At 43.2% G+C, this 27,585-nt stretch overlaps 1 protein-coding gene across 6 annotated transcripts in view; it reads left to right on the top strand.

Moving 5' to 3' along the window:
• chrdl2 (chordin-like 2) overlaps nt 1-20,531 on the top strand; it is a 60,230-nt gene extending 39,699 nt beyond the window's left edge. For 5 of the 6 annotated variants that reach the window (XM_078211936.1, XM_078211937.1, XM_078211934.1 and 2 more), the window contains 4 exons: nt 5,223-5,417; nt 7,790-7,972; nt 15,893-15,991; nt 19,848-20,528. In XM_078211936.1, the coding sequence (XP_078068062.1) occupies nt 5,223-5,417; nt 7,790-7,972; nt 15,893-15,991; nt 19,848-19,978 (608 nt within the window). In that variant the 3' untranslated portion in view covers nt 19,979-20,528. Of the gene's footprint in view, nt 1-5,222; nt 5,418-7,789; nt 7,973-15,892; nt 15,992-19,847 lie in introns of all 6 variants that reach the window. The other variant, XM_078211939.1, reaches the window with a different exon arrangement.
• Nucleotides 20,532-27,585: the final 7,054 nt, after the last annotated feature.

Genomic DNA, 27,585 nt, shown 5'->3' with positions numbered 1-27,585 from the left:
GTTAAAGGACTGTGGTACACAACATGACTGTCATTAGTCAATTCAAAAGGTAATTCTCTGAGAGAGGAGATACTTTCTGATGCTCTGACAAAGGGTCATCCAGACTCGAAACGTTGGCTCTATTCTCTCTCCACAGTTGCTGTCAGACCTGCTGAGCTTCTCCAGCATTTTCTGTTTTTGTTTCAGATTCAGTATTTTGCCTTTAAATACTTTCTGGCATCTGATTTGACTTTGGCCATGTATTTTATAAACATACCATCTCACTCCATTATTTATTTTGAATACTGTACACAAATCAATTACATCCAATCTCTTCATAATATTTTTAAAAATCATGTCCAAAGAAAATAAGCCTAACTTTCTAGGCCTTTTTATTTTAACTAAGATCTTAGTTTAAGTATCATCCTATGTGTCCTCCCCTTCAAGCATCCTGAGACTTCATGAAATGTTTGGACTAAAACTGAACAAAATGGGGGAGATCTTTACTTCAAATACAAAATGCGGGAGATTTTTCGTTCAAATCCAAAACAGAATCAATTTTGGTGATGAAGCCTGCACAATGCCAGAATTGGGATGTCTGATCGATTTTCAGGTATAGGTCACATTTTCATTTTTACAGTGAGCTTTGGGTGCTCCAATCACTAGCTTTTGGAATATAAATCTGCATTTTACAGGGCGTTGTATTTCTCGCCCCCTCGGCGGTAGTCAGTCGTTAGCTCGCCTACCTGAAATGAAGCTGCCCTGCAATGATATTACGCTGGGAGCAGCCATAATTGTTTCAGAGTGGGACTTCTGCCCCCACCATAGAGAATTGCTGGCCAACATGAAGGGTTCAACTGGGGTTCCGGGTCCAGGTTTGAAGGGGAACTAAAGGGGATATATGATTTTGTGGGTGAGTGCCTCAAATGGGCACGGAGGAGTTACCAAAGGAGGTACCTCCCTTCCAGTCCATCAGCAGCCCACGCAGTGGAGGCTGACAGGCTACCCATCTTGCCTCCGCCTTCCCCTGTCCCATGTAAGATAGCAGCAGAGGCAGAATGAGGCTCTTAAGTGGCCATTAATTTGCCATTAAGGCCTCAGTGGACCCAAGGGCAGGTCTGATGCCTTCCTCACCCACCAAACTATGGAAGATAGGTCAGGGTGGGCAGGAAGGCCACCCTCTTTATTTTATGAGAGGAGCCACCATATACAAATACACTGGAAGAGGCCACAAAAAACCAGCTTATAGGAATTAGGAAGAGGAGTACGCCATTTAGCCCCTTTAACCTGTTCAGCCATTTACTTAGATCATGACCAATCTGTGACGTAACTCCATGTAACCATCTTCATTCCATATCCCTTATACTATTGGGTAACAAAAATCTATCAATCCCAATTTTAAGTTGAACAATTGGTCTGGCATCAATTGCCATTCACAGCAGAGAGTTCCAAAGCTCTATCACCCTTTATGTGTAAAATTGTTTTAAAGGGACGGCACAGTGGTTAGCACTGCTGCCTCACAGTGCCGGGGACCCGGATTCGATTCTGGCCGAGGGTGACTGTCTGTGTGGTACCTGCACATTCTCCCCGTGTCTACGTGGGTTTCCTCTGGATTCCCCCACAGTGCAAAGATGTGCTGGTTAGGAGAATTGACCATGCTAAATTGTCCCTTAGTATTCATGGTAAATACAGGTGGGGCTGCATTATGGGGATAGAGTGGAAGTGAGGGCCTAGGTGGAATGCTCTGTTGGAGAGTCGGTGCAGACTTGATGGGCTGAATGGCATCCTTCTGCACTGAAGGGATTTTATGAATTCTATGGTTTCCTAATTTCACTCCGGAAAGGCCTGGCTCTACCTCTCAGTCCATGCCTCCTAATCTAAGACCCCTGACCAGCAGGGGATCGAGCTATACCATATTAATTCTCCTTCACATCTTTGAAACCTTAATCAAATCACCCCGTAACCTTCTAGATTCCTGGAAATATGACATTGGGTTTGTGTACTGTCTCCTTGTAATTAACCCTTGATTTACAAGGATTTACAAGGATGTTGCCTGGATTGGGGGGCATGCCTTATGAGGATAGGTTGAGGGAGCTTGGTCTCTTCTCCCTGGAGAGACGAAGGATGAGAGGTGACCTGATAGAGGTTTACAAGATGTTGAGAGGTCTGGATAGGGTAGACTCTCAGAGGCTATTTCCAAGGGCTGAAATGGTTGCTACGAGAGGACACAGGTTTAAGGTGCTGGGGGGTAGGTACAGAGGAGATGTCAGGGGTAAGTTTTTCACTCAGAGGGTGGTGGGTGAGTGGAATCGGCTGACGTCGGTGGTGGTGGAGGCAAACTCGTTGGGGTCTTTTAAGAGACTTCTGGATGAGTACATGGGATTTAATGGGATTGAGGGCTATAGATAGGCCTAGAGGTAGGGATATGATCAGCGCAACTTGTGGGCCGAAGGGCCTGTTTGTGCTGTGGCTTTCTATGTTCTATGTTCTAAGTACTGTTCTCATTCTGGTAACATTTACCACTAATGTAGATTATCAAACACATTCCATTATAACTCATGCTCTGTTCAAACAATTATTTTACACCTGGTCTCATGTCCCTAATTGAAGTTACACTTTAGACAGTTTGGAGGAATTTGGGCAGCAATGGGATATTGGAGCCCCAATTCTTCGATCATGCATCTATTGAGTGCTCTTAGCTGGGAGCCCAGGATTGTGGAATCATCTCTACATTTCATTTTTTTTCCACAAATATGTCTTAACTGTCCTTGTTTGTTAAGGGTGGTGGCCTTATCAGCTGTTAATGCATTCATTTGAGAACAGCTCCCAACATAAATAAATGAAATTATGACTGATTTGTCAGCTGTATATTCATTCATTTTGGAGGCAAGAATTTTTTATTTATCTTATTCATATCTCAAAAAAAACTCCAGTGTATGTAATTGGTTCTCTATATCTGTCAATATTTCTGCCTGTTAAAAACAGTGTCATATGATTGCAAATCCATTCATTGTAATAGATTCTCTGAGTCAGGAGTTAGGTCAACCTGAGATCAGGTTAGAACATAGAACAGTACAGCACAGAACAGGCCCTTCAGCCCACGATGTTGTGCCGAGCTTTATCTGAAACCAAGATCAAGCTATCCCACTCCCTATCATCCTGGTGTGCTCCATGTGCCTATCCAATAACCGCTTAAATGTTCCTAAAGTGTGTGACTCCACTATCACTGCAGGCAGTCCATTCCACACCCCAACCACTCTCTGCGTAAAGAACCTACCTCTGATATCCTTCCTATATCTCCCACCATGAACCCTATAGTTATGCCCCCTTGTAATAGCTCCATCCACCCGAGGAAATAGTCTTTGAACGTTCACTCTATCTATCCCCTTCATCATTTTATAAACCTCTATTAAGTCTCCCCTCAGCCTCCTCCACTCCAGAGAGAACAGCCCTAGCTCCCTCAACCTTTCCTCATAAGACCTACCCTCCAAACCAGGTTATGTCAGAACTATTTGGATGTTGAATAGGGTTCAGATTGCCAACTACTAATGGACTTTTTTTTGTCCATGGAATATGACCATTGCTGGCCAGCATTTATTGCCCATCCCTAATTACCCTTGAACTGTGAGGTCATTTGAGGTCTGGAGTCATGTGTAGGCCAGACCAGGTAAGGACAGCAGATTCCCTTCCCTAAAGGACATTAGTGAACCAGATGGACGTTTTTGCAACAATCGACAATGGTTTCATGGACATCATTAGACTTTTATTGAATTCAAATTTCACCATCTGCCATGGTGGGATTTGAACCCAGGTCCCAGACAATTACCTTGTGTCTCTCGATTACTAGTCCGCTCACAATACCATTTTGCCACTGCCTCACCTAGTAGTAGCCTATTAGAGTTTGCAGTGGCACAATATGCAGTGGCGTATTCGAGTAATGTGGCTGCAGCCACTGCTTCTGTCATCTTAATGCAATGCCTTTCACTTGCAAAACCAATTCAGAGATTATTTTCATCTGTTTTTTAAAGTTTATTTATTATTGTCACAAGTAGATTAGCACTGCAATAAAGTCGCCGCACTCTGGCGCCTGTTCAGGTACACTGAGGGAGAGTTTAGCACGACCAATGCACCTAACCAGCACATCCTTCGGACTGTGGGAAGAAACTGGAGGAAACCCACGCAGACACAGGGAGAACGTGCAGACTCCGCACAGACAGTGATCCAAGCTGGGAATTGAACTCAGGTCCCTGGCGCTGTGAGGCAGTAGTGTTAACCACTGTGCCATCATGTTCGTGGTTTATGTGCATCACTGGTAAGGCCAGCATTAATTGTCCATCCTAGTTGCCTTGAGAAAATGCGTGGTGAGCCACCACCTTAAACCACTGCAGTCCATGTGGTGTAAGTACACTCATAGTGCAGTTAGGGCTATGTCTGTGATTGAAAGAGTCCAGTCTTTGTAATTATACTATTCTGGGCAAAACTAAATGATTTGCTTCTGGCCAACCAGATGTCTGACACGCACAGAAACACATTAACATGTTTAATAGTCTCCAAACCAAACTACTGAGAAATCTGTAGAAGTGGAATTTCCTCTTTCTCGATAATACTCTCCTCCCCATGGTGACACCTTTATTGGGACTTCGATACGGGTTGGCATGGAACCAAGGTACGAACAGAAGCGATACTGGAATTTAACTGGCTCTAACCTTGCAACTTTCTGGCACAATTTATTCACACTGAGTGCAAAGTAACTTGCACATTATTTGGCCAGCGAAATCTACATTACCACTTAGAGCATTGGCTAGCTGAATCCTATTAACGAGACAGGCTGGCTGGGGTAAAGCGGAACTCAGCTCAACGGACCTACATTGGCTCAAAATTAAAACTCTTATTCTGTGTTTACTCTCATTTTGACCATGGCAATAATTGTCTGTGAAAGACAGAGGAAGGTATTGCAGTGGTGATAATTCCCTTCAAGTTATTGGCAATCAGATCTCCAAAATGAGAGACAAAATGTACTTATGTGAATAATTGAATCATAATAACTATGGTGTCAGTATTTCCTATAATTGCAAATCTAGTGGGAAATGCAGACAACGCCTCTGCAGTTATGGAGACAGCAGTGTTTATTGTGGTTCAAACAAAATAATAGAGTTAGAAACTTGCAGAGCAGCATGTAAAACTGGTAGACAAACAATGAATTGCTATTCAAAGGATTGAGCGAGTCTATCTTGTGTCCTCAGTTTGTGTCTCAAATGGGAAGACCTACTCACATGGAGAATCCTGGCACCCGATCCTGCGCCCGTTTGGACGAATGGAGTGTGTGCTGTGTACATGCAACATAACCAAGCAAGAATGCAAGAAGATCCATTGTCCAGATCCTTACCCATGTAATTACCCACAGAAAGTCAATGGAAAATGTTGTAAAGTTTGTCCAGGTAGAAGTCATTTCATTTAACGCAATTTGTTTTTTAACTAAACACTAACCATGTTTAGAAACTTGTGGGGGATCAGATCTGGGACTCTTGTACTAATAGACAATGGAGCAAATAGATGTTTTTGCGTTTGGCCTCTTACGGTTTTTGTCTCAAAAAGGTAATAGCTCTTCTAATTTAAGTTAGCAATTCTGTTTTATTTAATGTTTTCACTGCCAGTTTTCTTCCTTCCCCAACAGTACTGTCTTGCATGCTGGTATATAGTTCCATGGATGTCTCCAGTAATTGTGGATTGAATGTGCAATTCACACGCACCATTTAAGAGTCCATAGGCCTTGCAGGCAGAGGAGGTGGTTAAGAAGGCATATGGTGTGCTGGCCTTCATCAATCGAGGGATTGAGTTTAGGAGTCAGGAGATAATGATGCAGCTATATAAGACCCTCGTCAGACCCCACTTGGAGTACTGTGCTCAGTTCTGATCGCCTCATTACAGGAGGGATGTGGAAATGATTGAAAGGGTGCAGAGAAGATTTACAAGGATGTTGCCTGGATTGGTTGGCATGCCTTATGAGGATAGGCTGAGGGAGCTCGGTCTTTTCTCCTTGGAGAGACGAAGGATGAGAGGTGACCTGATAGAGGTGTACAAGATGTTGAGAGGTATAGATCAGGTGGATTCTCTGAGCCTTTTTCCCAGGGCTGAAATGGCTGCTACGAGAGGACACAGGCTTAAGGTGCTGGGGAGTAGGTACGGGGAGATGTCAGGGGTAAGTTTTTCACTCAGAGGGTGGTGGGTGAGTGGAATCGGCTGCCGTCAGTGGTGGTGGAGGCAAACTCGATCGGGTCTTTTAAGAGACTTCTGGATGAGTACATGGGACTTAATAGGATTGAGGGTTATAGGTAAGCCTATATATAAGCCTAGGTAGATAGGGACATGACCGGCGCAACTTGTGGGCCGAAGGGCCAGTTTGTGCTGTATTATTTCTATGTTCTATTTCTAAGGGTGGTGTCACATCCATTCTGAAGTTAACTGAGATTTTTGCATGTGTAGACTCCAAAGAATTCACTACATGTGCATTGGCAGTAGAAATGCTGAATAATTTTCACACGCCCTAACGCTGAAGCATTGAGACTAATTGTTGCACTCCTACTAATGCAGAATTCTAGGATATTCCTGATCTGTTGGCTCCACATTACAGAAGACATTTCGCTTACCAACTGAACAATCAAGGACCTACAGTAACTAGTGGAGTGCTATAGGGAATAGTGCAGGGGTCTCAACTATTTATAATCCATATTAATGACTTGAATGAATGGACAGATTGTATTATAGCCAAATTTGCAGATGGTATGAAGAACGGAAAGCAGGTTATGAGGCGGATGCAAAGAGACTTAAAGGGATATGGGTAGGTTAAGTGAGTGAACAAAAAAATTGGCAGATGGAGTATAAAGTGGGGTAATGTAAGACTGTTCCCTTTGGCAGAATAGAAAAACAGAATATTATTTAAGTGCAGAGAGAGTGCAGCGTTCTGCATTAGAGAGGGATCTGGGTGTCCTTGTATATGCATGCAGGTACAGCAAGTAATTAGGAAGACAAATGAAATGTTGGCCTTTATTGCAAGAGGGACAGAGTATTAACGTAGTAAAGTCTTGCAGCAACTGTAAAGTGCATTGATGAGACTGTGGACTGTTTTAGTCGTCTTACTTAAGGAAGGATATATTTGCATTGGAAGCATTTCAGATAAAATTCACTAGGTTGATTCCAGGGATGAAGGGATTGTCTCAAGGGCTTGTGGAAGGGCTGAGCAGATTGGGCCTATATTCTTTGGAGTTTATAAGAACGAAAAGCGATCTTATTGAAATTGTAAGATTCTGAGGTGGTTTGACAGGTAGATGCCGAGAGGATGTTTCCTTTTGTGGAAGAAACTAGGGTGCACAGTTTAAAGCTAAGGGTTCTTATCCATTTAAGATGGAGATGAGGAAGAATTACTTCTCTTAGATGGTCATTTGTCTTCAGAATTCTCTTCCACAGTCAACAGGAGAGGCTGGGTCATTGAATTTATTCAAGGCTAAGTTAAATAGAAATTTGATTGCCAAAGGAATAAAGGGTAAAGGGGGACAGGCAATATAGTGGAGTTAAGGACACAGTCAGATCAGCCATGATCTTATTGAATGGCAGAGGAGGCTCAATGGACCAGGTAGCTTACTCCCACTCCTATTTCTTATGATCCATAATGTAATCTTATTTGAACAATGATGGTAATTTCAACCTAGTAGCATGTAGGATTTAGATATCAGATAATGTTCAAGGAAAAAAACAACTAATTAATAAAGACATTTTTGTGTTAAGAGTTTAGTTCTCAGTTTTTCTTCCACAGCACCAGAGGTACCAGGGTTTTTGCAAGATAACAATAAGGAAGTAGAATGCGATGAAGAGACTGTTCAAGTTTATGAATCACTCTTGGTCCAGGAAACTGATTCTCAAAAGCATAGCAAGAAAATTGCTATAGAGATTGACAATCTTCCAGAAGTAGAAGTCCATACCTGGACTCTAGTGAAAGGTGAGTTTTATGTTCCATAAACTTTAGCCAAAATGTTATTTTCACTGTCAACCAATTTATTTTATCTAGTTAACAATCTACTTATCTAGCCATTCTGCCCATATCTTCATATAATAGTTCATGAGAGGTGAATAGAAACAGAAGTCCAACGCATTAACCTGTTTTTTCTCTTTAAGCTGTTCAGGCTGACTTGTTGCCACTAATGCCATTTTTGGTTGAGTTCTAGAATACCAGTGATTTTGTTTTTGTTTATTTCTCCCGTAAAGTGAATAACCTGCTCCCCCATTTAAAAGGAGAAAATTACTGCTGGTATGTTAACCTATAAATATTTAACATGCCTGTGCAAATCACCCTCATTGATACTTTAATGGCATCTTTTAACCCTTTTATATCAAACGAGTTAGTTCCTCTTTAAAAATGAAGACTTAATTGCAATTTTATAACTAGAAGCAATTACACTAATATCTCTATTTGTTCATCCACGTAGCTTGGCACAGAAGTAACAAGAAGCCTTGAACTGTGCGTAACAAAGAAAACCTAAAGCACGGTTCTAGGGGATACTTGTAAAATTCAAGATGGTGTCCACCCTTTACACAGTCGTAGAATCACTACGGCATGGATGGAGATCATTTGGCCTGTAGAGTTCATCCCTAAAAAGCAATCTAACCATTCCTATTCCCCTACACTATCCCCATTGCCTTGCAAGTTTATTTCCATTAAGTACTCATCCAATTTCTTTTTGAAATCATTGATCGTCTCTGCTTCTACCACCCTCATGGACAGTGAGTTCCAGCTCATTAGCACTCACTGCGTGAAAATGTTCTTCCTCATATTCTTCCTGCATCTCTTGCCCAAAACTTTAAAATGACATCCCCTAGTCCTTGTACCATAAGTTAATGCGAACAGTTTTCCTTTGTCCACCTTATGTAAACTTGGCATCATCCTCTACACCTCTATCAAATCTTCCCTCAATCTCTTTTGCTCCAGAGAAAACAATCCCAGCTTCTTCAACATAAACTTTTGCTAAAACCGCTCAGCCCTGGAACCATTTTGGTATATCTCATCTGCACCTTGTCAAAGTCCTCACATCCATCCTAACGTGCGCTGACCAGAACTGGAACAAGATACTCTAGTTGTGGCCTAACATAGAACATAGAACATAGAAAGCCACAGCACAAACAGGCCCTTCGGCCCACAGGTTGCGCCGATCACATCCCCACCTCTAGGCCTATCTATAGCCCTCAATCCCATTAAATCCCATGTACTCATCCAGAAGTCTCTTAAAAGACCCCAACGAGTTTGCCTCCACCACCACCGACGTCAGCCGATTCCACTCACCCACCACCCTCTGAGTGAAAAACTTACCCCTGACATCTCCTCTGTACCTACCCCCCAGCACCTTAAACCTGTGTCCTCTCGTAGCAACCATTTCAGCCCTTGGAAATAGCCTCTGAGAGTCTACCCTATCCAGACCTCTCAACATCTTGTAAACCTCTATCAGGTCACCTCTCATCCTTCGTCTCTCCAGGGAGAAGAGACCAAGCTCCCTCAACCTATCCTCATAAGGCATGCCCCCCAATCCAGGCAACATCCTTGTAAATCTCCTCTGCACCCTTTCAATGGCTTCAACATCTTTCCTGTAATGAGGTGACCAGAACTGCGCGCAGTACTCCAAGTGGGGTCTAACCAGGGTCCTATAAAGCTGCAGCATTATCTCCCGACTCCTAAACTCAATCCCTCGATTAATGAAGGCCAGTACGCCGTACGCCTTCTTGACCGCATCCTCCACCTGCGAGGCCGATTTAAGAGCTTTATAAAAGTTCAGCATAGCATCCTTGCTTTTATATTAACACAGCTATTTAAAGAAGTCCAGGAATGATTGCTTTTCTGCAATTCTTATTTCAGATTTGTAGCAAACTCAGTAGGGGAATTTTCCTGCCCCGTCCGCCATGGGAATTGTAACACGGTTCATGTCACACGACTTGTAACCCCCACCATACTGCCTGGGTTTACGAAATCCTACTTACTGTCCTGGCTTGAGACAGTTCACACCTCTTTAACCTGTGATTATCCCTCTCTCCACGCACACTGTAAAGACTTGATTACCTTTAAAGACTTGTATTCCAACCATTCTTCACATTACAATCAGTAATTATCTTGCAATTGTGTCTTTGCCTATATATGCCGTGATTGTGAACCTTCTTGTCCACTCTCCTGATGAAGGAGCAGTGCTCCAAAAGCTCATGATTCCAAATAAACCTGTCGTACTTTAACCTGGTGCCACCAGACAATTGCCTTCATGTAGTAGGGTGCCTATTTGGCACTGATATTTCACTGGCAAAATATTAATGAGGCCTGAAATGAAAAGTGATCTCGGAAACACAACTGGTGCATCGGCCAAACTCTTTGGAAGCAGCTCCAATATTCTTCCTGTTTGGCACCCATACTGAAATTCGCCCCCCTCCCTTCCCGAATAAGAGTGAAATATTCAGAGGTGAACTGACCATAGTATAATGGATAAAATAAAGGAAATTTGTGATGGGAAAAGAGAGATTGGAGGCTAGAGATTGCCAATCATCTTATATCCTTCTCTAGAGTACTGGAACATATTTTGGAAAGCTTTTCCTATTGGCAAGTTATGTTAAAAAGCTTGGAATCACTTTAGCTTTATAGAGAGTTACTGGTTAATGAGAGAAGACAAATCTGAAGTGACTGAGTTAACTGAGCTTCCTGTGAATAGCTTGAAGTGATGAAAGGGATATGGCAGTTCCAGAATGGAAATAGTGATGACTAAAGTGTGATCCAAGAAAGAAGGGTTAAGGTGGGAACTATCAAAGGTAAGAATTGGCAGCTGTTGGTCGGGCATGAAGGAAATGTGTTATTGCAAAACTGAAAGAGATAAAATGTTGTTGCCACATTGACGGGAATGGAGGGCTCAAGATACAATAGTTCAGTCATTATTTTCAGAAGGCTGGAGATTGTGAGAACTGAGGCTAGGTGATCAGAAAAAAATTGGTTAATCTAGTCCGGAATCATCAACAAAAGTTTGAATAAGGATGGATGATCAAAGGAGGTCACCAAAAAAAAGAGGAATGCAAACTGTGAGTGAGGATAGATAACAGAAGTCCTCCCCCAGTCCATCCCAAGCCCCATCCACTGAATAATGATTTGAGAATGATTTAACTAGACATAAACATTACCTTCATGGATGATCACGTGAAGGTTACTCACATAACATTGAACAGTGGCAAATCCTTTAAGTCTATCTATTTTTTTTATTAATTCATGGGATATGGGTGTCGCTGGCTGGTCAGCATTTATTGCCCATCCCTAATTGCCCTCGGAGGGCAGATGAGAGTCAATCACATTGCTGTGGCTCTGGAGTCACAGGTAGGCCAGACCAGATAAGAACGGCAGATTTCCTTCCCTAAAGGACATTAGTGAACCAGATGGGTTTTTCTGACAATCGAAATGGTTTTGTGGTCAGTAGTACATTCTTCATTCTAGTTTTTTTTTAATTTAATTCAAATTCTACCATTTGCTGTGGTGGGATTCGAACCCGGGTCCCCAGAACATTAGTTGTCTAGCAATAATACCACTAAGCCATCACCTCCCTTCAACTTTTATGCCTCCAAGACAATGACAGACGTTGCACCAGGAGGAGCAGATTTCCAGAGGGGTGTAACCCAGGTAACCTATGGAGCTGCTGTACAGAGAACCAGGTAACCTATGGAGCTGCTGTACAGAGAGCTCTACCATAGATAGTGGATTAAACCAGAACTTTCAAAGTGATGGATGAGTTGAAAATTAACAGCAGCATCCATAAAATGAGGAAGTATCGATGTTATGACAATGTGATATTTGTTTGGAAGGTGGAAAGAAACATTGATTTTAGGGGTAATGTGAACAAGAGGGTGAGGGGTCCGATGAGAAGGACATTATCTGGGTGTAAGAGAAATAGAAAAGATTGGCACAAGGATACGTTTAAAAGATCAATTTTTGAAAATTATAGGAGGATAGTCACTAATTAGGAGGTTTTATGGTGCAGTTAGCAATGTTGCTGCCTCTGAGCCATAACCTCCAGTTAAGAATACCATCCTAGGACTTGGTAACCAAAGAAGGTGTGTTTAGAATGTGACCAAACAGGTTGAGCCTCAAACTGCAAATCCTTCCAAAACATGCCGTTAGCAGATGGAAGAGCTTCCCAGTCAGCCATGTGGCGGGAAGAAAATTGGAGACTCTACCAGCACCATGAATAGAGTATAATGTGCAGACATAAATGCAGGTTGCCACAGTAACTCAAACAAACTTCTCCCCAAAAAATTCTAAGAGCCGAATTCGTGTAAAAACTGGAGTAAATCCCGTTGCTTTTTTTAGCGGGACTTTCAAAATGAATCTCCCACAACTCTGTGCATCACAGAGTGCCCTAGTGTGAATCTCGATTCAAAGGTTGGAGCGGGGCCTATTCCCGCTGGAGAGGCTGGCAACGTAGTGCTGAGCGGGCCACTGCGTGTGCGCCGATCTATCAGAGCGGAGATCAGCGCATGTGTAGTAGCCCCACACTGCCGGTCTCCCGATTTGCTGGCCAGCTCGATTGCTGGTCAGCCCCGTGACCTCTGCATCGCTGCCCCTCTGATCCCCCACCCCCTGATCACTGGCCTCTCCAACGTGTCCGGGCCAGCCCCAACACCCCCCACTCCGATGGCCAGCCCCAATCGCTAGTCTCCCTCCCTCTGTCACTGTTACAAAGTGCAGAGTGGCAGTGGGACCCCCCACCCCCAATAGGCCCTGCCCCATTGGCACTGCCGATGGCCCCTAGGCATTTCTACTTTGCTCCTTGGACAGTGCCAGGGGCCAGGCTGGCGCTGCCAGGCTGGCAATGCCTAAAGGGTACATCCCCCTTTACCCCCGACCCTCTTGGAGAGCCTCCATGGCCTCCCTTCACTCCAGTGGAGTCGTGCCACCAGCTCCCAATTAGTGGGGAGCTGTTGCAAACCTGCTGGAGTGAAAGACTCCTGGTGGGAAAGGAGAGGCTAGCAGGCCTTTAGACTTCAGTCCTGGGCCCACTAATGAGATTCAAATAATTTATTCAGCGCCGATTTCTGTACACGCAGAGACCATGGCACCCAATAGGAAGTCCACCCAAGTTTCATTGCAGGGAGATGGGGCAATATGAATTTGGGCCTGCTAACCCTGGAAATAGATCATAGGTGGCCAGGAGAGTGGGCAGTGCAAAGATGGGCTGGTTAGAGGGCCCGCCTTGGCTCTCTCAGACCTTGTCCTAATTTTGTTTTAGAAGTTGTTAGGCCCTCTAGCCCTCACTCCTCACACAGCCCTCAACCCCAATCATGCCCCCATTCCCCCTCAATTCTGCCTCATTCCCCATGCCAACTCTTGCCACCATGGGAAGACCTGGAGCCATGTGGAGATGAATAAATTAAAATTCCAACAATTTCATAGTGTTCTTCCTCATACCCACTTAATATGGAAAGAATTGAATTCATGAAACATATTCAAAAAATTTAAATAGACTCAAATGTTCAGTCTGTTATACAAAATCATCATAGTTCTATTTAGTAGCAACATCAAAGATTGTTCATCCTTTAATATTCACTTTAATCTGCCAGTCAAAATGTGAACTCAACCAACTGCTGAGATTACTGCATTTGTAGTTTTTGAAACACAGGCAAGAATACATAATGGCTCAGCAATGAACTCTGTTGAAACTGAAGGAACATATGGTACTTTTTTCTAACCTACATCAGATGGCCTGTCAATCAAAGCAGTCCAGCAGCCAATGTATTTTAACTGTAACTGACAGCTTCAGCCTGATATTCTTTTCATTTTTAAAGGCTGATTATTTAAATAAATCCAGATCATGACACTATAATGGACCTTTTCTGCACTTCAGTAGAGTTTACATCCATTCTATAAATCGTGCCACCCATGCTGTACATGCGGATGCTGTGGGTTTTGGTCCTTGAAGCAGCAAAAATGTGGTCTCTTTGAACTCTGCACTAACTTCAGTTGACCCTGCTAAGGTTGGGTTTCCGGCCTGTGTGATTCACTCTCTGGCCCCTTCCCCTGCCTGCAAAAATGGGCTCTGTCAGAAATACGGGTGGGACTTCCACATCCAGGTCTTTCCCACTATTCCTAAAGGTCTTTGGAGTCGCCTATCAGATCGAGTCCTGACTCTCAGGTTATACTGTCACTTTCCACATTAATGCACAATGAAAACCATTCACATTGATTTGGGAAGTTGCAGTCCAACTGGACTATGGCAATTTTCTCTTGTGTGATAAAAAGCCATTATTCGTGTAATGCTTAAACTATGGGAAGTGTGCAAAATTCTTTCATGCCAAGGGTTGTCAATACTGATATGCAGCCAATGCATTCCTGTAATTATCACCAGACTGTAAGAAACAGCTGACTAGAACAGTCAGACTAAGCAATGCAGTGCTCCTATGCAACAAATATGTGCACAAATTCTTTTTATAACCTCCCGAACAGCATCTCAGCAAACAAAATGGTTTTGAGACCAAATCCTCCAACACACATAAATTTATTTTACAATCTTGTAAAACTCTGGTAGTGAAAGACGGTGACATGCAGTAAAGATATCATTCCACATGGTACCACCCTTTGGATATATTGCCAGATTAGTAGTGTTAGTAGCTGCACAGAAGCAAACTTTGACATGTATCCTTAAAATAGATTTATGTCCCAATGGAATTAGGCTACATTAAGATTACTTGATTCTGTATGAATTCCAGTTGGCTTTAAATAGAACAGAAGATTATATCCATAAGCCATTAATGCAGTATGCAAAAGTCGGAGCTGTTTGTAGCTGTACCATACACACTTTTGTATTAAAAGACTTGTAAAGCAAATCACCAAAAATGCAAACTGACACACAATGCCCATTGTCAAACCATTGTGCTACAGAATAGTTATATACATTGTTTGCCAAGAGTTGAGTTTGGCTGTGCCTAGGGTCTTGGGGAGATGGTAATGAAAAGTGCAACACTTCCTCACTATGAAAGGAGCATAGTTGGATGAAGTGAGTCAAGTTGAATGAGCTCTCTCTACTCTTTCACGCAGCTGATCGTAGAGTAGGTGTGGATCAAAAGCTTGCCTACAAGCCTGGTGTCAGGACGGGAATGATGCATAATATTGGACATTCAGAATAAAGAAGAAAATACAATTAAATTAACTGTGGAAGAAAAACATTTAGCTTCTTGTTTATAGTAATTGTCTTCCACGCTCTGAAATTGATTTGCCTCTATACTATATTGTCCTAACTTGAGGGGCAACACTATGCATCAAGCTTGCCTGACCAGGAGCCCCATCTGTTCTTGCCAACTGCTATGGAAATGTTGGAAGGCTTTGCAGGTTGACAGTCAACCTGTTTGGCCGCATTATGGATGCACCTTCTATGGCCATCATGCTGTGGAGTGGGACTCAAACCCAGAAGTGGGGACATTAACCACTGCAAAACATCTCAAATGCAGACCATTAAGTAAGTTATAGAGTATGTAGAATAGTGTGTGTAAGGACTTCAACGAGACACATGAGGTTGGCCTCTGAGTATGAGCTCCCTGATTGAGATCATAGTTGCCTGCCCGATCAGGGAGCTTCACCTATATATAAAAATGGGAGTGTCAGGTCCAGTGGCCACCTGGATTCTGACTTTGTACCTGAAGCACTGGAATAGAGCTTGTAAATAAAGGGAATCTGGTGAAGGGACACCAGCCTCTGAAGAGTTATTTTATTGTGTACAGTTAACACTCTGAATTCCAGCTCTACAGTTGAATCAGAAGCAACTGCTTTTGAAAAATGAATTTGTTTTACAATGAGAAGCTAATTGTTTAACTTGGAAATTAGAATTCCTAATATAGCTGTCACTGTTTCCCATGGCAGGTGTTCTACGCCACTTTTACATGGAGAAAATGTCAAGGAGAGACTTTGAAAAACAGGTCAACCTTGGATCTTTTAAACCACTGACACGGACCACTCAGAGTAAGTAACAATGGTTCAGGGCAAAGCACAACAATAATGGAATAAACACATGGGAACACATTATTCTTTGCAGAGGTGTAACTTTGTAAAAAATGTTATGTGCTCTTCAAGTTGAGGGATGTGCATAACACAGCCATGCTAGGTATAATATGGATCAAGTGTTGTAAAACTCCAGTCTGCTCCAAAAATACAGCTTAAGACCATTCTTAGGAGAAAATGTTGGGCTGCATGATGATAAGATTATATTTGCATTCCCCCATACCAGTCATCCTTATGACTATTGGTAAGATTGTCAGTTAGTTGCCAGATTGTGATAAATTAAGGAACAACCGTACATTGTGGACTCAAAGCCACTCTGGCAAATTATATTTGATTCTTGGGTTCATCGACAAAATAATTGGTTCCTATCAGGTTGTCTTTCAAGCAAAGTGGCGGTTGGAAGATCATAAATTAAAATAAATAATGGAATAATCTATTTCACTGAGTGGCATAGTAATATTTAGTATTTTTTTAAAGAAGTTAAAGCAGTGAGAAGAATTTTCCTCCAATGATCGGCTGGAGAAGGTTTGGTGATGGGGAATGAAATTGATAAACCCCAATATGCCACAAATGCATTTACTTTAACTATGCAGGTTTAAGAATGTTCAAGTAACCTACTGTGGTGAGGTGGGTCTGTGGTTGTAATATGTTAGTGAAGCTCAGTTCCTCAAGTTTTCTCACCGATTTAATTTAGTGCTGGCCAGTTGAGATCCTGAAGGTTCGGGGAGTAGCCAGATCCAGCAATTTTTTTTTAGAGCACTGTTTATGGGCCAGAAAGAGGGATGATGTGGATTCAGACAACTCAAGTAAATCATCTGCTGTGATTGGCCAACACCATGCCCCTCTGCCCCCTCCCCCACCCCACCACCTGCTAATAACCTGTCCCGCATACAATAGCAATTCCTCCTCCAAGCCAGTGAACCCCAATCTCTCTCCACATGACCTTCCCCTCTCCCTCCCTCCCTCTCTCTCTTGATTGTTGGTAAGAAATCCTTGCGTCTTGATCTTTGCCTCTCTCGCTGCGATCTGCCAACCAACTGCACCAAGTCCAATCTCTCCAACCCTCTCTCTGCACTGCCCCACTCAATCCTCTCTACAATATATGATCTTTCTTGATCACCATGCGCCATCGGCAATGGCCTCCTGCTTCTATAACTGGTTTTCTGGGGATCACTATTGGGTGAGAAATTAAGTTGAAAAATTATAACCATATCCTGCCATTAAATTTATCAAGACTTCTACATTCCCAACTTTTATGGTATCCCTCACCAACATATCCCCTGCTCCACCCACCCTGCTCCTCATTGATTAAGAATAAGAATTTTCTGAAAAGGTAATTACAAATACATGGGGCAGAATAGTACAGTGGTAGGGGAGTGGGTTGGTGTGTTGTGGTGCTCGCATATGGACTGGTTTTAACCATAGCTCCCTGCATCAATGTTATGCTGCAGGTGGCCTGAATAAGCAGAGAGTGGGACTACCGCCCTTCAGTGAAAAAAATTTTTGTCCTCAAGAGCTGCCAACCAATCCACACACAGGACTTCCCACTTTCTAACAACTTATCCCTTTTCTTCTCGCACTTTTATCAACATCTGTGGGGGAAAAAACAACTTTCCACTCTCGCTCACCTTCCACTGTCCAGCGTATTATGAGAGTGGAGATGGATTGAGGTTGTGAAGTGGCCACTTAAGGGTGGGCAGGCAAGTGAGCACCTTACCCATCCCCTGGGTTATAGAGGCCAGGTGGGAGGTGGGCAGGAAGGTGATAGGCTAGCCATCCATCATATTAAACATGCCCAACCGCCGAAAACATAACCACCACAGTGTCGTAAGATTCATCCACGGTACCTGCCATTAAGTGTGCCACAAACCCAGCAATTTGTGACGAGGAAGAAATACATGGTGATTGGCGGCGAATCACCGTCAGTATTGCAAAAACAGGACATTGCCATCAATCTCCCCATGGCTGGATTTGCACGAAATATGAATGAATCCCACTGCAGACATCCTGAGAGTAGTGTATGTTTGGGAGATGCTGTTGAAGAAGCCTCAGCAAGTTTCAGCACTTTTACAGATGGGGCACACTGCAGAATCCATGAAGGGAGCGAATCTTTCAGGTGGCAGATGCAGTACCAATCAAGATGGCTGCTTTGTTCTGGATGGGGTTGAGTTATTTTATTGTTGTCAGAGGTGCACTCATCCAAACAAGGTGGACAGTATTCCATTGCATTACTGATTTTGAGCCTTATGTTTTGATAGGTTAAGGAGAGGATTTTTAGTCCTGTATGGGGGAGAACAAAGAGGTGGGGAGGGGCATGAAAATACATCAGAAGCAGGTCATAGAGTCATAGAGGTTTAAAGCATGGAAACAGACCCTTCATGCCAGCCGGTCCATGCCGCCCAATTTTTACCACTATGCTAGTCCCAATTGCCCACATTTGGCCCATATCCCTCTATACCCATGTGACTGTCTAAATGCTTTTTAAAAGACAAAATTGTACCCGCCTCTACTACTACCTCTGGCAGCTCATTCCAAATACTCACCACCCTGTGTGTGAAAGAATTGCCCCTCTGGACCCTTTTGTATCTCTCCCCTCTCACCTTAAACGTATGCCCTCTAGTTTTGGACTCCCCTACCTTTGGGAAAAGATGCTGACTATCTACCTGATCTATGCCCCAATTAAAGACAGTGTATGACCTTTTAAGACCGAATGTCAGAGACGAACTGGAGTTTTTCACTCTTTGAAGAAACTCAGTCCTCCAGAAAGACTGTGGATTCAATTTTTTAGTCTAAAGGTGTAAATCTTTGGAACTTGGCTGAATTGCAGGCTGCATCCCCTTCTGAGCTGGAGGGCTTTCTATTGCCGCTCCAGCTTTGAGATCCTGTCTTTAATGGGCCAGCAAACTTGCCTTCTGGTCACTAATTGGCCAATTTGGAGAAAATCTTCCATGTGACTGTTTCCCTCATAGTGCAGGGTTCCGATCCCCATTTTAACCTGACTACAGAGTCCTGAACCAAAGGACAAAATCTTGCCTTAAGTTTCCAATTTCAGGGAGTCCAAAAATAGGGGCCAATAAATAGGTCACTCAATTAATCCACTAAAGAATTCAATTAATTGCCCAGAGAGTGATAACAATGTGGAATTCATTAGCATAATGAGCAGTTGAGGTTAACAGCATACATGTATTTAATGGGAAGGGAGATTAGGGTGAATGGAATAGAAGATTATGTAGACAGTGTTGGATAAAGAGGGATGGGAGGAAACTTGTGTGGAGCATTAACACTGTTTAAGTTTATTTATTAGTGTCACAAGTAGGCTTACATTAACACTGCAATGATGTTACTGTGAAAACCCACTAGTCGCCACATTCCGGCGCCTGTTCGGGAACACTGAGGGAGAATTTAGTTTGGCTGATGCACCTAACCAGCACGTCTATCGGACTGTGGGAGGAAACCAGAGCGCCCGGAGGAAACCCACACAGACACAGTGAGAACGTGCAGACTCCACACAGACAGTGACCCAAGTCAGGAATCGAACCGGGTCCCTGGCACTGTGAGGCAGCAGTGCTAACCACTGTGCAGTCAAAGGGCTTCTTTCTGTGCTGTAAGCTCTGTGCAACCATGTGAAAAGGTTGGATGACATAAAAAATGTTCAGATATTATTCTCTTGACTTGTGATTTCATCTAAATCCTTTGATCCAATAATTGCCTTGCACCTCACAAGCACCTGTCCAGTCTATATTCACTGAATGTTGCAGAAAAGCGCTGCACCTTATTAATTTTGTAACCATTCATTTTTGTTTCCTGTGGGCCCTAGGACGATGGAATATTTTCAAAGAAGGAGAAGCAGAAATCAGCCAGATATGTATGAATCAAGGATGCAAAACAGAATTGGAAGACTTGCTTAAAGTTTTACAGCTGAACAAACCAGAAAAGGAACGCTGCTGAAGTCGGGAGGGTGGTGGGCTGGGGTACGGGGCGGGGCGGGGGGAGGGGTGGGTGTGCAAGGGGGTGAGGTCGGGCTGGGGCACCATAATGTGAGAAGGGAAAATTCAGTTCACTGAAACCTGGCCTGTAGCTGGACTGCAGTGGGACTCTGATGTGAATCTAGAGCACCCCGAAAACCAAAACGTATGCAACGGAAAATTAACAAAGAAAAAAAGAATCACTGTTAGCTTTCTTTATTACAAGGAAGAAAAAGTGCCTTTGGAAACAAAAGAATGGAGAGTGGTCCTAATGTGTATTTATTTGTATTATAAAACACTATTGAAATTACTTATGTGATCTTAATTCTTAGAATACAATTAGCCTGTCACGTATGCATATTAATATTCAAGTCACATAATGCGTATCTTGGTTTTAAGTAAAATTTCTTTCTTCATTTTATAAGCCTGCGGAATATGTTGACATTATCCTTGAAGGTATTTGTACTTTATTTATGTACTGACGGCGTTTCATCCCATTTTTCTTGAAACTAATAAAGTATAGCCAGTTGTACAACATTTTATTATTTTGTTATCTCTTTTCTACTGTCTGAGTTAATAGGAAACTGAACTAGACTAGCCATATAAATACTGTGGATATAACAGCAGATCAGAGGCTAGGAGTCCTGTGGAGAGAAATGTATTTCCTTACTCTGCAAAGCCTGTACACCTCTGCAAGACATACGTCAGGAGTGTGATGGAATACTCTCCGCTTCCTGTATGAGTGCAACTCCAACAATACTCAAGAAGCTCGACACCATCCAGGACAAAGTAGCCCGCTTGATTGGCACCCCATCCACTAACATTCACTCCCTCCACCACCAATGTACAATGCTAGACAGTGTGTACCATGTACTAGATGTACTGCAGCAACTCACCAAGGTTCCTTCAACAGCACCTTCCAAACCCATGATCTCTAGAAGGGCAAGGGCAGCAGATGAATGGGAGCAGAACCAGCTGCAAATCCCCCTCCATGTCACACACGATCCTAGCTCTCAAGGGCAATTAGGAATGGGCAATAAATACTGACCTAGCCGGTAACACCCACATCCCAGGAACGGATACAAAAATTACAAATTTCGTGAGTGTCTCACATGTCACTTGTTTTGTACTTTTCAACGTTTTCAACAGAGATGAGTTAGGATAGATACTTCAAGAAGCATTTCCCTTGCAGTGACGTGATGATATTTTGTTCCTATAATGTCATAAGTGAGTGACATGTTGTGACACAATGGTAGCATCCATATCTCTGGATTCAAGTCACACTTCAGAACTTGAAGACTGTGGAAGGTACATTCACAATGTGGCCGAACAGGTTGATTATCAGGCTGTAAATCCTTCCAACACATGTTCTGGCCGGTGGTAAGAGTGGGATAGTTTCTGGATCAGCCATACTGCAGAAGGCAATGGCAAACCGCGACAATGCTTTGCCAAGCATAATCATGGACCAATCCAATGGAAGTCCATGCTCACCAATATCCTTCTTCGGCCTGATACCTGAAGGAGGAGGTTATAATTATATACAGATCCTAATAATATTTAGAGTTATGGAATTAAGCTGTTTTACAACTACATGCACCACTATGACAGGCCATCCAACAAACTATTCCATTGTGTACTTGTGTGTTAACTTGTCAATACTGATCAGTTTCCATCAAAGAATGAAAGGTTAGTCATTAAAAACAGCCTTTGTGCCATCCAGAAACTTAGCAATGTATCTCTCTGTTTGTTGATCTGAGTATTTAATATATGGTGAAAATCTGAGACCTCAGTTCATATCCTTGGGTAATTCCTGAATTCACAAAAGTAAATCTAAAGCTCCTGCGGAGTTGACTGCTCAAGTAAAGCAAGAATGTAAGAAAGAAACCAGACAAGAACTCAGTGGTTAGCACTGCTGCCTGTCAGCACCGGGGACAATTAGTTCAATTCTGGCCTCAGATCATTGTGTGGAGTTTGCACATTCTCCCCGTGTCTGCGTGGATTTCCCCCCACAGTCCAAAGATGTGCAGGTTAGGTTCATCGGCCATGATAAATTGAACCTTAGTGTCAGGGGGACTAGCAGGGTAAATACATGGGGTTCTGAGGATAAGGCCTGGACGGGATTGTTGTTGATGTAGGCCTGATGGGCCGAATGGCCTCTTTCTGCACTATAGGGATCCTATGATTCTATGAAGAACTCAGGGAGCAGCAGATTAACCACTGTACTGTGAAGTTGTATTACAATAGCTAATATTCTGCCCAAGAAGTAAAAATACCTAATTGCAAACAATGTGTATGCTTGGACTTGCCAATATGCGAGAGATTTACACAGTTCAATGGAGGTGAACAATGATAAAGAACATTGGAAGCAGGAGACAATTGAGCCAACTGGGTAAATCGGGTTGGGTTTGCGTCAGATGAGATGGATAAATTTTAGAAATTGGAAACCCAAACACAACCCATCTGGAATCCCCACACTTCTGGTTTTAATGACGGTGAGACAGAGTTGGGGTTTTGGGGAAAGTCAACTCTCTCCCAAGCGGTGGATCATTCAGTTAAAACATTAATGAGACTTCATGCCTCAGCTTTGCACCTCTCATTCGCACTGGGCAACCAGGATTCCTGGGTGTCGGGAAACACAACAGAGGCCCTTGACGAATACTTTGCATCGGTATTTACAAAGGAGGAGGACATGATGGATGGTGAGTCTAGAGAGGGATATGTTGAAATCCTAGGGCATGTCGATATAAAAAAAGAGGTGGCGTTGGGTATTTTGAAAAGCATTAGGGTGGACAAGTCCCTGGGACCTGATGGGATCTATCCCAGAATACTCATGGAGTTGAGGGAGGAAATTGCTGGGGCCTTGTACAAAATCTTTGCACCCTCTTTAGTCACAGGAGAGGTCCCAGTGGACTGGAGAATAGCCAATGTTGTTCCTTTGTTTAAGAAGGGCAACAGGGACAATCTGGGAAATTACAGGCTGGTGAACCTTACATCAGCTGTAGGGATATTGTTGAAGAAAATTCTTAGGGACTGGATTTACTCACATTTGGAAAAAATATGGACTTATTAGTGATAGGCAGCATGGCTTTGTGCGGGGGAGGTTGTGTCTCACCAACGTGATTGAGCTTTTTGAGGAAGTGACAAAGATGATTGATGAGGGCAGGGTGGTGGATGTTGTCTACATGGATTTTAGCAAGGCTTTCGACAAGGTCCCTCATGGAAGGCTGATACAGAAGGTGAAGTTACATGGGATCTGCAGTGAGCTGGTAAGATGGATACAAAACTGGCTTGGGCACAGAAGACAGAGAGTAGTGGTGGAAGGGTGTTTTTCTGACTGGAGATCTGAAAGTTTGGGGAAGCTGTGGATAGTGTGGAGGATTGTCAGAGGATACAGCAGGATATAGATAGGCTTGAGACTTGGGTAGAGAAACGGCAGACAAAATTTAATCTGGACAAATGCGAGATGATGCACTTTGGAAGTATACAGTAAATGGCAGAACCCTTAGAACCATTAACATACAATGTTAGTGTTTATTTCTAGAGGGCTAGAATACAAGAGCAGGGATGTACTGCTAAGGCTGTATAAGGCTCTGGTCAGACCCCATTTGGAATACTGTGAGCAGCTTTGCAACCCATACCTAAGGAAGGATGTGTTGGCCTTGGAGGGGGTCCAGAGGAGATTCACAAGAATGATCCCAGGAATGAAACGTCTGTCATGTGAGGAGCGGTTGAGGAACCTGGGCCAATTCTCGATGGAGTTTAGAAAGATGAGAGGGGATCTAATTGAAAATTACAGAATACTGAGAGGTCTCGATAGTGTGGACATGGAGAGGATGTTTCCACTAGTAGGAGAGACTACAACTTGAGGGCACAACCTCAGAGTGAAGGGACGCTCCTTTAAAATTGAGATGAGGAGAAATTTCTTCAGCCAGAGGGTGGTGAATCTGTGGAATCCATTGTCACAGAGGGCTGTGAAGACCAGGTCATTGAGTGTCTTTAAGACAGAGATAGATAGGTTCTTGATCAGGAAGGGGATAAAGGGTTGCAGGGAGAAGCCAGGAGTATGGGGATGAGAATCATACCAGCCATGATTGAATGGGGGAGCAGACTCGATGGGCCAAATGGCCTAATTCCGCTTCTATATCTTATGGTCTTATGGTCTGATCTAGGCCTACAGGCCCACAGTTCCTTGAAAATGGCAACACAAGTGGATAAGGTGGTCAAAAGGCCTATGGCATGCTTGCCTTCACCGGTCGGAGCACAGAATATAAAAATTGGCAAGTCATGTTGCAGCTGTATAGAATTTTGGTTAGGCCACATAATGTTTTGTGATGAGAAATAACTATAAATCATTGTTTTAATCTGGAAGAATTCCTGCATTCATCTTGTGTAACTTGTTAACACAGATAATGTTGGGACTGATTTTCTCATTCTCTTATATGTGGGCACCTGTCAGACAAGATTTACCCAACATATGATCTGTCTGATTTGCCCTGAACCCATTTGGATATATAGGTTTAGATCATTGACTTATGCCCAGTGAACCACTGCCAAGTGCAAAGCTACCTCTTGGCACCTGTAAAAAGATGTGGCAATGCAATTAGCATTGTGGACTTGAGAGGCTTGAAACAACAGTCATGATTACTGATACTGGAGCCTTCCAGCAACCAGAAGGCCTCCAGTGCTGATTCCTCTCCCAATCAGAGAAGGAAATATGACCCTCATTATCTTCATGAAAAAGCATGGTGTCAAATCCTTGGTTTTGTTTCCTGCAGTGATATAAATCAATCTTGTCACATAAATTAATATGATGGCCTTGTCATGAAAACAGTAAATGTATTCTGTTTATTCTTCCTTCAAATAATAAACAAATACATTTTCTAGATAAGAGTTCCTCTTTAATGAGAAGATCTGAAGGGATGGAATGTTCTGCTTGCGTGGATGTCTTACTTCTGATCCTATTGCTCGGAGGTTCTTAAAGTTTATCTTCTTGTTGTCATCCATTGTACTTACTTTCTGCTACTTTGACTCTTAAGCTATTTCTTGAGGATTTATAATACCTTTGGAAGGAAACTGTAATATTTCCAACATGACCGCATGGCCCGCCAGTTAATCAATGTAAATGAGGTTTAAAAGTTAAAATAGTTCAGGTCTCAAATTGATGACACGGGGCGGGATTTTTCGGCCACACTCACCCTAAAATTGGAACATCCCGCCCAAGGTCAGTGGATCTTTGCATGGTCTGCCTCCCCCCACTCCACCCGCTATGATTCCCATGGCGGGTGGGACAGGAAAATTCCCCCCATGGGGTGTGCTTGCTGCTCACCCATCTGTCTGCCTGCCTGAAAGGTAGGTCCAGTTATAGTTTGCCCAGATCTTCTACTCTTCTCTCATCATTCGATCAGCTATTTTAAATGATGAGTGTTTTTGCGAGACTATTTTCAGAGCCTGAACATCCTTGTGGCCATGACTGAACTTATATGGATTGATTTTTGTTCCTTTCGCTTCCCCGTTCCACCACCACCACAGTCACATACAAGTAATGTCAGGCACAACAGAAATCCATCCTGTCCAGAAGGCCAGAGAAGAGGTCTTTTTCTTGCACAAGCAAATGTAAAGGTAGGAGATGATTTGCCAGTGAACAGTGTGGAGCACTATTGGGTGCTGCTACATGACGTACAGGTCACAGAGCTAGTCAAAGGCCTGCAGCCACTGAGAGGCGTTATGTCTTCATGGAAGCTTCTTCTCCCTTTTTTTTGATGCCTGGTGGCTACAGATAACCAGATATCAGGTTATCTGTAGCCTGGTTATCATGGAGGTGGTGGCGTAATGGTATTGTCACTAGACTTGTAATCCAGAAACCCAGGGTCATGTGCTGGGGACCTGGATTCGAATCCCACCACAGCAGATGGTGAAATTTGAATTCAATAAGAATCTGGAATTAAAAGTGTAACGATGTCCATGAAGCCATTGCTGCAAAAACCCATCCGGTTCACTAATGTCCTTTACAAAAGAAATCTGCCATCCTTACCTGGTCTGGCCTACATGTAACTCCAGATCCGCAGCAATGTGGTTGACCCTAAAATGTCCTCAGGGATGGGCAATAAATACTGGCCCAGCCAGCGATGCCCACACCCCATGAACAAATAAAAAAATCTGCAGGCCAATGCTTAAAAGAAGCATGGTGTCAGAGTGAAACATATTGTTGCAATCATTAGGGAATGTGCACTGCAGCTTTTGACACATGGCAGTAAGTGTGGAGGAAGCCACAACTCACAACCACAGCACTGGAAGCGTACAACCTTGGAACACATGGTGGAACGAGAAGAAAGAAGAAAAGAAAAATCAGAATAATATTAGGAGACAGGATGATTCCAGATTCTATGGAAAAATCCCAACTGAAAACAGTAACTGTGTTGGAAATCATACTGAAAATCTGTTTTATTTATTCTTTCATGGGATGTGGACATCGGTGGCAAGGCCAGCATTCATTGTCTGTCCCTAATTGCCCTTTAACTGAGTGGCTCACTAGGCCAGGTCAGAGAGCAGCTGAGAGGCAACCACGTTGCTATGGGTCTGGAGTCACATGTAAGCCAGGCCAGGTAAGGACATTAGTGAACCAAATGGGCTTTTACAACAATCAATGACAGTTTCATGGTCACTGTTACTGAGACGAGCTTCATACTGCAGATTTTATTCATTGAATTTAAATTCTACTTGCTGTCATGGGACAGGGCAGGGGTGATTTGAGCCCATGTCTCCAGAACATTCGCCAGGGGCTCTGAATTACTGATCGGGTGATATTACCACTGTCTCCCATGTCTCTCCCTATTTCTATCATTGCCACAATGTAGCATGTTGCCACATTCCTGAGTATCTCTCAAATGAAACATAATAGGTTGGATTTTCCATTGGGGAGTGGGAAACAGTGGTCAAGATTGTTTCTGGGTCCCAAACCAGCTCCCTGGGCAATAGTGATTAACAGCCAGAGGGAGGTTTACCATCCAAATTATGGACAGTGGATGAACTCTTTAAGCCTCCCAACTTGAAAGTGGCAGTAGACTGCAATGGTGTGTAAGTAAAAAAGAAAGGGAGAGAGAGAGAGAGAGGGTGCATGCACTATAAGATATAAGTGCCCTCCCTCCAGCATTTTTTAAATCTTTAATTAAGAAATAATGCACTGCCTGGGAGGGTGGTGGAGGTGGGATGCCTCACATCCTTTAAAAAGTACCTGGATGAGTACTTGGCACGCCATAACATTCAAAGCTATGGGCCAAGTGCTGGCAAGTGGGATTAGGTGGGCAGGTCAGGACCTTTTGTGTGTCGGTGCAGACTCGATGGGCCAAAGGGCCTCTTTTGCACTGTAGTACTCTGTGATTCTGTGAAATAGATTGAGCAGATAGAACATCACCCTGGGGAGGGGAGACACTGTGCAGAGCGTTCTGTGGCAAATGCTGCACTCAGGCAGGCACACCTGAAACGTACAGTCAATTTCCCCTAATTGGCCATTATTAGAGCTTAATGAGCCAGCCTTCATATGCAGGCTGGTAGGCCTGTCAAATCCCAATCCACCATCACAAAATATGGGCT

The sequence above is a fragment of the Mustelus asterias genome, chromosome 4 (genome assembly GCF_964213995.1).
Source record: "Mustelus asterias chromosome 4, sMusAst1.hap1.1, whole genome shotgun sequence".
Taxonomy (NCBI): domain Eukaryota; kingdom Metazoa; phylum Chordata; class Chondrichthyes; order Carcharhiniformes; family Triakidae; genus Mustelus; species Mustelus asterias.
This window is presented reverse-complemented; position numbering and strand designations above follow the sequence as displayed.